We start from the raw sequence: 11,670 nt of genomic DNA on the forward strand, positions 1-11,670 counted from the left end.
CAGCTTTTTGAACAGTCTCTAGCAGAGTAAAAGCAGGCTTGCAAAAGATGTGGTTATCTATTCTTTAGTCCATGCACCTGCCATTGCCCTTCTATGAGAGAGAAAGTGGGTGTAGCAGGTCAACAGAAGCAGAGGCGACGCAGAGGAAAAGAGAAGCGAAGGAAAGTCGGAGGTTGGAAAGAAGTTTCTGCTTTTTGTACTTGCGAAGCTAGTGGGGTCATGTGACATCCCGAGTCTGGTCGCGTGTTCGGCCGTCTTTTGGGCACAAGAAAAAAAAGCTCCACCCAAGCTACGGACGAAAAGATGAGAGAAGGGGGAAAAAATCTCTACCTCTTCTAGTCTGTTTCTTTTATATATATGTTATATATATTGATACCTCTGTAAATAGTGATACGGTCTAGGAGACTGGGTTTGCTTGCGGTATGTTTTCCCCCGTACTTTCTATGGAAACATGTTGATAGTGTGTAGCTTGTGGTAGGTATATGAAGGTCGTCATATAGATTCGTTAGGCCTTCAGGATACGGCGATCATTTTTTTGGACGGGGCGGCGAACTGCATTTTTTTATCATGGATACCAATATGCTTGAATCAGAGTTTCAACATTTCACGATGAGTCGGCAAAATACCCGATATCACTGTCCCTGGGAGCAGATGATTATTGTCGGCGTTGCGGGCAGCTCGGGCTCTGGAAAGTCCTCAGTGTCTCACGAGATTATCAACTTGCTTGATCTTCCAGGAGCGTCTATTTTGGTTATGGTATTTTACACTTCCAAAGGCGGTTGGGTAATGCGGATGAATTTATCTGACTCTGAACGCCAAAGGACTCGTTCTATAAAACGCTTACGCCCGAGCAAAACGCTATTGCACATGCAGACGAATATGACTTTGATTCCCCTCTCGCAATTGACTTTGACGTCCTAGTTGAGCTGCTACGTGATTTGAAGAAAGGGTACCCATCTATCGGTTTGAGGTAGAGCTGCTTAAAGCCCCGTCTAATGTTCCAACAGCCTCAAAGTCGAAATACCCAAATATTCGTTCAAGAAACATCAGCGTGAAACCGAAACGACAACAATGCACCCCCCGCGAGTCTTAATTTTAGAAGGGATACTGGCCTTTACCGATCCACGAATATTGGAACTGTTGGACCTAAAGGTATGGTACTCTGCACTCATATTTTATTCTTGGATAATTTAAACTTAACAAAACGATGACAGATTTTCGTCGAAGCTGATATGGATGTCTGCCTGGGGCGGAGAAGTTAGTACCCGAACATTAACATTGACACCTGGCTCCCGAGACTGACAGGTGGAAACTTAAAGTCGCGCGAGACGTTCGTGAGAGAGGAAGAACTATCGACAGTATATTAAAACAATGGTTTAAATTTGTGAAACCATCTTACACCAGATACGTGGAACCTCAACGGATTATTTCAGGTATTTATACTTTCATACCCTAGTACATCACTCTTACTAATATTAATTTAGATATTATAATTCCTCGTGGAATTGAAAACAAGATAGCGATCGGTATGCTGGTTTCTCACTCATACTGACCTTCTGTTCCGCTTGATGTTAACAAACTTAGACCTTGTCGTGAAGCATATCCAGCGAAGCCTTGTGAAGCAGGCTAATTACTACAATATACGTGATAGGAGACCGTCTATTAACCGCCGTCTATCCTTCTAACGGAAAATGTTGGCAATTCTAGTTTTACTGGCGATTATCCGCTTATGGTAAAGCGCACATATATCTACATATCGATGTTGCTGCGGGAAGTTTCGGTTACCCTCCGCTTTTCCAGATGTGCCTCTCACAAGCAAATGCTATTTATGATACGACTTATAAACATAGCTATTTTTGGAGCAAATAGTGATAGTCGTAAGACGAAGAACAGTTTTGCCTATGAGCCGTTTAAATTACTTCTTTCTCGTTAATTGTATATAGTCTATGTTGTGGGCATCAGGAACTCAAGTGCCAGCCTATACACTGTGATTTAGCAACATTTTAAGAGCTAGATAACGGGTTGATCGTTGGAGGTAAAAGCGAAAGTGAGCTCTTGTGCCTCCGTAAGATAGGTGCTTGATAAAGGACCTTATCTTATCAGATCGTGCACGGGCTAGTTATAGATTAAGTTCGTTAAGAAAATTCCTTTTTAGGTCAAAATTGTCGCATCGAAGTCTCAAGGGAAAAAAACTGAACTGGGCTATAGGTCTTGCCGCACCACTTTGCGCTCTATTCATTCTCCTAGTACTTTTCTTGTTTGCGTTTTAACAGGTCTCCGCCCCCAGATTTGCTCAACAATTTATTGAAAGGCTCCGCGAGACGTTGTAATGGGGGAAAAAATGGCTTCAAAAAAGAAAAAGGCCCGTTCTTCGGGGCAGAGCTCTGCCAATGTCATATGTAAGTAGTTATGTATTCTCGAAGCCGGATTACCATATCCATACCATCTTGTCTGAATACCATATCTAATCATGGTGCAGCTGATCCCCGATTCGCAAACATCCAATCTGATCCTAGATATCGGTTACCGAGCAAGAAACATACTCACGTTAAGCTCGATAAGCGCTTCTCACACATGCTGCGCGACTCTGATTTTTCCAAGAATGCCCCTGTTGATCGGTACGGAAGAAAGCTGGCACGAGATGACACGCGTAAACAGCTGGAGAAATTTTACAGATTTGATGAAGATGATGAGGATAAGGATGAACAAGACGAGTATCTTGAGGAGGGCTATTTAAGTATTGATGACGATGACGAAGTTCAAAAGGAATTACAAAGAGTGGAAAGGGTAGGCTATGACCCGGCGCGTGATGGTGGATTTGAATCTTCTTCCTCAGACGAGAGTTCAAGTGATGAGGAAGAGGATGAAGATGCGGATAATATAGGCGAGGAGCTCCCTGGCCCGGGCCAACAAGATACTGATATCCCTACTGGAGACTATACGGAAAGAATAGCTGTGGTGAATCTTGACTGGGATAACATTAAAGCTCAGGATTTAATGGCTGTATTCACGAGTTTCCTTCCCGCAGGTGGTGCAATTCGGAAAGTCTCAATCTATCCTAGTGAATTTGGACGTGAGAGGATGGAAATGGAAGAGATGGATGGGCCTCCAAAGGAGATATTTTCTCAGAATACCAAAGGAGAGGACGAGGACTCTTTATCGGAGGAAGAAGATGAGGAAGAGGTGGAGGAAAAGATCAAAAATTCGCTTCTTGTTGAAGGCAACGGCGATGATTTTGATGCTGGAAAACTACGCCAATATCAGCTGGAGAGGCTGCGGTACTTCTATGCTATTCTGACATGTTCATCGAGAGAAGTGGCCAAACACATATATGATGCCGTTGATGGAACGGAGTACATGAGCAGTGCCAACTTCTTTGATCTTAGATTTGTCCCCGATTCGACTGATTTTACGGATGACGTTCCTCGAGACGAGTGTACGAGATTGCCCGATGGATACCAACCAAGTGACTTTGTTACCGATGCATTACAACACAGCAAAGTCAAACTGACCTGGGATGCGGATGACCGGGCGAGAAAAGAAGCACAGGAAAGAGCATTCAAGGGAAGCAGGAAGGAAATCGATGAAAATGATCTCAAGGCTTACCTGGGAAGTGATAGCTCTGAAGATGAGGCTGAAGCTGCGGACGTCATGGAAACTGGGGCCACACAGAAGCTAAGCAAGAAAGAAGCAGAGCGTGCTAGAGTTCGAGCCTTGCTTGGCCTTAGTGACAAGCCTGAAGCTGGTAAGAAGGAAGCAAAACCGGTTGGAGAGATGGAAGTCACATTTTCAGCCGGACTGTCGGCCGCCCCCGCAAAGGAAACGGTGTTCGCAAATGAACCTGAAAAGGAGGAAACCACAAGAGAGAAATATGTTCGAAAGGAACGAGAGAGGAAGCAAAGGCGAAAGGCCAGGCTAAAGGCGAGCAGGTCTGGCGAAGGAACCCATGAAGGAGAAAATGATAACAAAACCGGCGAGACTAAAGGGGCCGAAGAGGATCTCGGTTTTGATGATCCTTTCTTTACCGCACCCGAGCTTGACGCTGCTAATGCTGCCAAACAGCGCAAAGAAGAGAAGAGAAAGCAACAAGAGCAACGAAGAGCTGAGGAAGAAGCATCTGCATCTAAGAGGGCTGAACTTGAACTTCTTATGATGGATGATGATAAGGCGGCACCAATCGCACACTTTGATATGAATGAGATTGAAAAGGCCGAAAAACGGTCACGCAAAAGTGGCAAGCATAAAAGGGGGAAGAAGGATACAACCGAAGCCGAACCTGTGGATAACTTTGAGGTGAACGTCAAAGATCCTAGATTCCAAAGTCTGTTTGAGAGCCACGAATACGCTATTGATCCCACGAACCCCCGATTCAAGCAAACGAAGGGTATGAATACATTGCTTGAAGAAGGTCGAAAGCGAAGACGCCACATCGATGATGCAGAACGCAGTGATGAAAAGGCTGGCCATAAACAAAAGAAAAATAAGCAGAGTAAGTCAAGTTCAGCTGTGGCAGATGATGGTGAAGCTGTCAGCAAGCTCGTCGAAAAGGTGAAGGCAAAGACGAAAAAATGAAACCCTTGTACAGCAAAACGTTACACTAATAACTAGATGAATAGAGTGAACCTTTTGGATCATACCATTCTATTGACCTCTTAACTTTTGTTATTTCTAGTCTCAAAATTCTACCTATATACCTATATATTATCTTCTCAGTCGTCCTTGTAGATGGAATTTTATATACTCGGAATGGTTAAGCGTCAATTGAGTTTAATATAGAACTAAGTTGACTAGGCATCACGTGATAATATAAAAATTTGTTTTCTAAGGAAGCGCGAAAAAGTTGCTGGTGGGTTGAGATATCAAGTACAGAAGAGAAGAATTTGATCAAAGGAGTGCAACATGGCCAGTTTTGATGATAATGCTACTCGGGCCAAGCGGAGAAGGATTGATGATGACGCTGCTGTTGTTTCAGCTCCCGAGATAACTTCATATCAGCAATTAAGAGATATCTTGACCTTTCAGCAGAGCATATCACAAGAAACAAAACAGGGTATGTGTAATTTTTTTTGTTAGACAGCCATTGTAATTGAATGGTCAATTGACAAATCGCGATAGGAGTTCGTCACTTCAAGGACTTCCTGTCTTCAATCCAAGGGGATATTTCGGAGACTGAAAAGGCGCAAAAACTTCAAGTTCTTCAAAAATATTGTGCTTCTCAATATGTTAAAAGAGGAGATGATAGCCTCTCTATTTGCTTTACTGACCTTATTAGTATATGGAATTTTGCAGAAAGCAACAATGAGGAATCTCTACTTTCTCTAATACCATCTGTTCTTGCATCGTTCCTGAAGACTGTCTCATCTCGGCTTGAATTCAGAGAATTTGCCATTGAGCTTAGCAAGTACTTGCTGAGCAAAGAAAATCTTAAACTTTTCAACCGCGGGCTTACTGCGAGCAAGTCAAAAGAGCATCTGATATCACCTTGCCTACGGCTTCTGACTGAGATTGTGTGCTTTGATGGTGGTGCAGTTGCAAAGGTCGTCTATGCCAAACGGGATATCACGCTAAAGAGGCTCGATGTGTTCCTAACAGCTCGTAAGGCCCAAGCGGAAGAAACAACTCCGGATCGACGTAAGCCTACACTACGCCGGATCGCCCAGCGATATTTGCTTGCGAATTTAAGATACCAAAGTCCTGCGGCTAAAGCTGAGCTTCTGGGACAGGGGAAACTTGTGAAAGCATTTATAGAAGATATTAAGAGGGACTCTGGGGACATAGTGGTTGATATTATTAAGACTCTCGATAAATACGTTATCTCGGATACTGCCTTATCCCGTAGTATCAAGAGCCGTCTCCTTAGCCGATGGAACCTTGAAAGACTTGCAACTCTCTATGGATATGAACGGGATTTAGACGAAGTTACCCCCGGAGGTGTATCTGTTTCTGATGAGATCCACAAGTTTCTACTTACGGTTTGCACAAATGTTGAAAAAGGCGTGCTGCTCTCAGATAATGGCTGGTACTCAGGAAGCAACACGGAGCCATTGATAAACGACGACGAAACTATCTCCCTCGGCCTTGATGCACCGACTCACTTTGATAAATTCAACGAATCGATCCCCATTCGCAATGGAAACCTTTCAGTTTTGATTCAGTTCCTCCGCCCTGAATCGGACACTCGACAAATGCAGCTGCTCTTGAAGATTTTTCGAGCTGCTCCCGAGCTGGTGTATGATTATTTTTCGAAACGCAACATGTTTTGTTCTGACCCAAAACCAACACAAGCATGGCTTGGAGAGTCAGCATTTTTATTTTCTACAATCCAGCTGCCTGTCCCTCAAAAATGTGGCTTCAGAGAAGGCTCGCCAGCTGTGCCTCCTCCTGTGTCTGTGGCTATTGAAAGCATCCTCCCGCGCCCACTTACCCAAAGGATGTTGACCCGCTGTATGAACCAGAACACTGAAATTGTTACACTATTTGCAATCAAGGCAACAACAGCGGCTCTTCGGAAACTTCAGACAGTGTTAAAAATGTTTGAAACCATGGGAAGCTCGAATCCAGGCCTCTGGCATCAGGCTTCTACCAAACTTATGGACGAGTTCACTGCTAGGTGCCCCACAATGAAGGACACCATCACTGCGTTTCGACAAGCTCCAAAAGATGATCTCCAACAGCGAGATGCCCTTTTAGAACTACTTTCCTTATTTTATCAAGTTACTCCGACGGTAGCTTTTGAAGAAAAGTTCGACGTATCACTAACACTGGTAGAAATACTGAACCAGCTCGATAATGATGAATTATCTGCAGAAAGTCGCCAACTGCTTTTCAGCCAGCTGCAGCATATTCTGTCAATTTCACAGCATTCACCATCCATGCGTTGGTGGCAAAAGCCCGGTAAGCTGCATCTCACTACTAAGGCTTTTGATAGGTATATTGACATAATTTTCTAGCATCCCTATCCTTATCAGCGTTTACGTCTGTTCTAAAGATTGCCGTGGAGAAAAGAGAACATAGTGCTCAAGCCAAAATGAATTCCTTACTTCAAGACGTCTTGACACAGGATTCGATTTTGGCACAGCCCAAATCATTTGAGGCCCTGATGCACAGTATCCAGTCGATGGATGGGCAAGCTCCTATTCCTTGGCTCTTTATCGATAATTGCCTTACGAGACTGGCCAAACGGCCTGTTCCCTATCTTGACCAAGTGGAGTCCTTACCAAGGGAGAAGTCACCACAAATAAGCCCAATCCTCGTCGTTATTAGAGAACAGTGGCCTTTTATTGTGAAAGCACAGAATGATGAGAATGAGGTTTCAACAGCTGTGTGGATATCCACATTTCTAGGGTGTCTAAAAGCGTGTGGTGAGGACACGAAAGCGCTTTCTTCAGTTCGTGACAGGATTTTGGACGAAACCAAGTTTAAAAAGAGTCGATCTTTGTTGAAGGGGGCATTTGATCATGATATCGGAGTAGAGAGGCATGAAGATCCTGAAACCGACACTCCAACGAATGGTACTGAGACTAGTTCCAAGTCTGCGGCTGCCCAGGGCGTGAATTTGTCCGATGTCTTCGGCCAAATGCAAACCAGTGATGAATCTCATGTTGGACTGCACAAGTGGGAAAGAGAAGACCTCGAACTGGCAATAGATCAAGGATATATAGGGGATCTAATACTCTGCGTCTGCTCTGAGCACGAAGAAATTCGCCGTCAAGCCATGGCTGGTTTATCACGCTTCATGGCTAAGCTAAAGGTGAGTGTTTACTTTAAGGTGTAATTTTGGGGCAATATTTTAACTTAGCAAACAGGAATCCTCATTCGAAGAGCGGCAACCTATCTATGTGCTTATTGGTGAATTGTTGGAAACAATCAAAGGACTAGGGCTTGAAACGCCGCCACCGTTTATTATTGGAGAGCTCGCAGCTCGGATGCTAGCCATCCTCACAAACCCTAGCCATAGGCTATATGGAAAGATCAATACATTCCTAAACAAGAGTCCACAATGGGAAGTTGGGAAGATACCCTCGTACTGGATCGATAAAATACTATACCACGAGCCTGAAAGCGATGACGGCCATCATGAGGAAGTTGCCTGGTTATTGGATCTATTTATTAGCGGACTCCGATCTGAACTGGTGAGTGATCGTTATTGGGTGGTGTTGTGTTTCCACCTTTTTGGTTTATGTTGCTGACTCCAAACCTAGGATATGGACATATACCGACGAGCCGGCGTATTCGAACGGCTTCTCTCCCTCTACAGTTCTCCCGCACTGACGACAGGACTCAGAAAGAAGATCCTCCACCTAGTATATCGTGTGTGTGAGGTCGGGGGCAGCACGACGCTGGTCACCCGGGCTGCTGCTCTCAGCTGGGTGCAAGGCCAGATCGCAGCATCTGACGTCCACAGCAGCACCCTGCGAGCCCTCGCAACGGAGCTGTACAAGACCAGCTCCAACGAATGGGTTGATCGCTGGAGTGGCTCTGCGTTGGCAGCGGCCGTGGAGGCGACAGGGGCTTTGAGTGCACAGCAGTAGTTATAGAGTCCAGTCTGCCGTCTACCGTGGCACCCCATAAGAACAAATATAAGAAACGGATAATCCCTTGATCATCCACTCCATACATAACATATATACATAACATATACATATAATAATATCTATACATCAACGACTTCGTGTGAGTCGCTTTGGTGGTGCAAAAGAAAACTCTAAAGCGACCGCTTTGTAGTTATCTTTTTTTCTTAGTTACCCAGAAAAAATTCACCGACCAAGAAAAAGAAGAAAAAAAAAGTCCAGCCAAAAACAGCCATTGATCTATATAAACCGCCTCTCTACAGCATTCTCTCCGAACTAGGACTCCATCTACGAAGACGACACAGTGATAGATTCCTCCTGGACGCCCCCTCGACTCTTTTTACAAGACCCACCACGAACACTTCTAGCTTCAACCGCATCTCAACCTTGCCACGAATTGACAGCACCTCCCCCCATTCAACCGCAGCATCGACAGGGCATTGTTTTGATAATATCGGTTTTATTAGGCCCCTTTAACTCCTTCAGCCTTTTTACGCGCTCGAGTTTTTCTATTATTTCACCAGGGAGTGTGCCATGCGGCTTGGTTAGTCGATAACAGTCCCATGGCACGCAGATACTCACAGGAGGAGCTTTTACACCTACGGGAATCGCCTCTGGTGGTTAAACCGGATGGCTTGCCTCCAATAGAAGAATGGATGGGGTAAATTTTCACTCCTTCTTTGCTGCTGCTTCACTTCCCGAGCAACGCTAACTATCGTCTCCCAACCCACACAGACCGCTCCAAGACACTTCTACACAAAAGAAACACGCTACTTCCAAGGAGCAAACAAATCAGAACGAGTCAAGTGCTTCAGCGCGTAGGTCGAGTTTTTTTGAGCCGCGCCATATTTCTCGTTCCTCCAATTCGGGTATGTTAGCCAGCACAGATCCCCCCGCCTCTTAGAGTGAAAAAGGTTGATGTTGACAGTATCTTTAGAGGATATTATCTTGGGGCCTCCGAAAACCTCATTTTCTTCTTCAACGAGAGGATTTGGTAAATTCAGTGACCCTGACAGATATAATAGCTTGAAATCTCCAGACGCCGATGGCACCAAATCCGACCGCTTCCCACACCGTGACAACAAATTCTTAAAGGATAAAGACGCGGATAGAGACAGAGACCCTGATAAGAGGGACTCTAAATCTCATATCACAAACGGTCGACGAAGTGGACGGGAAGATAAGGACGATTGGGGAACTAGGCCCAGGCGCACCTTTGGTCAGGAGGACAGCAGTGACCGAAGAGTGAAAAGAGGCGGAGACAGATGGGATAGCAGAGACTTTAGAGAACACCGTGATCAGCAAGAAACTGGGAATGAACGGGGCCATCGTGGCGAGCAAGGCAAATACCCTAACCGTAGGGACACCCAGACCAAAGGCCGACACGACCATCCTTCTTGGTTTCGTGATGGTGATGCTCAAGAAAATGCTGAGCACGAAGAAGAGAAAACTCCTGTAAGGAATCGGGAATGGCGTCGAGGTGTGCAAGGCCAGGATAAAGACAGGGACAGAGACAGAGACTGGAACAGATCTACGAAGCACGAGCAGGATCCTGAATGGATGGATTCGTCAAACAAATCAGACCACAAGGAGGCTCATACCCAAGAAGATTTTCAGAGGTGGAAAGAGAGGATGAAGACGGGTGGTGCCCAACCATCAGATGAAACGAAGAATAAGGCCGCCCCTCCAGAGGTTACCAGCGTCGAGGCCAAACCGGCTGAAACGAAACGAACTGATGGAGAGATGTTTTCAAGCCTTGAGCCATCATATAAAACAGATGCTGGCTTCGACGACTTCTTTGGGCCTTGGGGAGGATCCAAATCTACCCAGGAGCCAGGGACATCTGGTAGTGCTATTGTTAGTTCTAGCACGAAGGAGGGCCAAGCTGCAAAGCCAGCAAAGTCTTCCAGGTTCGCCGGGTTTTTCAATGCTACTTCTGAAACTGCTACCAAAGAAGTTGAGGCAGCAGCTCCCCAACCAGCACGTCCGGTATCAACAGATGCTGATCAGGAAGGCTTTCAGCGAATCCTACAACTTCTTGGTGGTAATAAGTCAAGGAACTCCACTCCACAAGCAGAGGACATGATTCGGCCAAAACCAACACTACCACAGCAAAGCCAGCAAGAATTCGGCCATGTGCCAGCTCCCACCGCGTCTCCACACCGTGATATTGTTAATCGACAACCTTATATGGGCTATCCAGAGCCTCCACGTGAACAAAGTTCACATGGACTTGAGCAACTAATTGCGCAAAAGGCTCCAAAGGAGTCCCAGCCTTCTCCCTATGATGCTGACCTTTTGCTTCGGTTGATGCGGCAAGCAAAAATTGGTCAATCCCATCAGGGGCAGGTGCCAGCTCATACACCACTACATAATCCAGGCATTCAGAACATGCCTGACATGCAGTCTAGGAATCAGGAAATACCAAAGCAAAAGAGCCCGTTGTTCTTCGATGATCCTGCGATTGCAAACATGCAACGACCCGACGCGAATGACCCTAGGAACCAGCTACGTCGTAGACCTACGGGCGGCCCTCCTGGCTACTTTGATGAAATGCAATATCAAGGTCCCTCGAATGGAAGTCATACTCCAGCCAACCCTCCTGGTCTTCGGACCCAACCAACCGTTCAACCAATAGTGGGAATCCAACGCCCTCCAGGGCTTGAGCAGGTTACCTCCCCAGGAGGATGGCCAACCCCCCAGCAAATGCAGCAAGGCGCATCTGCCCAATTCATTGGACGTCCTGGAATCCCCAATCAACCCCCTAATCGTAGTATGAACCCGAATTTTCCCCCTGTCCCGCAAATGCCAATGCCAGGCGGAATGCCTCCACCAAATGACCGCCAGGCTTTCCAGCGTGGCCCTGGAGCCGGTGGCCCGGCCAACTTTGGACCGCCGCCTGGAATTGTCCCACCCCCCGGATATATGACTATGAACCATCCTCCGCCATCAGCATTCCCACCCATGCCTCATACTCCTGAGGCTATGATGGGGCTTTCTCACGGCCACCCCGCGCACTTCGGTGCCGGACCGCAGCAAGGAGTTGGTACCCATCAATCCTCTTCCCGGCAATTACTCGACATGCTCAGAGGACACAACG

General features: G+C 46.1%; 4 protein-coding genes across 4 annotated transcripts in view; all 4 read left to right on the forward strand.

Annotated features, from left to right (window-relative positions):
• Positions 1 to 567: 567 nt before the first annotated feature.
• Positions 568 to 1,685, forward strand: MCYG_03559 (uridine kinase; the record flags this gene model as incomplete). The annotated part of the gene is made up of 7 exons (XM_002848007.1): positions 568 to 756; positions 822 to 970; positions 1,008 to 1,152; positions 1,215 to 1,257; positions 1,320 to 1,433; positions 1,485 to 1,526; positions 1,585 to 1,685. The coding sequence occupies 7 exons, from the start codon at positions 568 to 570 to the stop codon at positions 1,683 to 1,685; spliced, it is 783 nt and encodes a 260-aa protein (XP_002848053.1).
• A 644-nt stretch (positions 1,686 to 2,329) lies between these two features.
• On the forward strand, positions 2,330 to 4,572 carry MCYG_03560 (pre-rRNA-processing protein ESF1; the record flags this gene model as incomplete). Its single annotated transcript, XM_002848008.1, has 2 exons — positions 2,330 to 2,399; positions 2,480 to 4,572. 2 exons carry the CDS (start codon positions 2,330 to 2,332, stop codon positions 4,570 to 4,572), a joined length of 2,163 nt encoding a protein of 720 aa, XP_002848054.1.
• A 327-nt stretch (positions 4,573 to 4,899) lies between these two features.
• Positions 4,900 to 8,531, forward strand: MCYG_03561 (conserved hypothetical protein; the record flags this gene model as incomplete). Its single annotated transcript, XM_002848009.1, has 5 exons — positions 4,900 to 5,050; positions 5,116 to 6,894; positions 6,951 to 7,750; positions 7,806 to 8,132; positions 8,202 to 8,531. The coding sequence occupies 5 exons, from the start codon at positions 4,900 to 4,902 to the stop codon at positions 8,529 to 8,531; spliced, it is 3,387 nt and encodes a 1,128-aa protein (XP_002848055.1).
• A 602-nt stretch (positions 8,532 to 9,133) lies between these two features.
• MCYG_03562 (conserved hypothetical protein) overlaps positions 9,134 to 11,670 on the forward strand; it is a gene marked incomplete at both ends in the record, with an annotated part of 2,859 nt that continues 322 nt past the window's right edge. Inside the window, 2 exons of the mRNA XM_002848010.1 lie at positions 9,134 to 9,231; positions 9,596 to 11,612. Coding sequence (XP_002848056.1) covers positions 9,134 to 9,231; positions 9,596 to 11,612 — 2,115 coding nt within the window. The remainder of the gene's footprint in view (positions 9,232 to 9,595; positions 11,613 to 11,670) is intronic.

The sequence above is a fragment of the Microsporum canis genome, genomic scaffold (genome assembly GCF_000151145.1).
Source record: "Microsporum canis CBS 113480 supercont1.3 genomic scaffold, whole genome shotgun sequence".
In the NCBI taxonomy this organism is placed as follows: Eukaryota; Fungi; Ascomycota; class Eurotiomycetes; order Onygenales; family Arthrodermataceae; genus Microsporum; species Microsporum canis.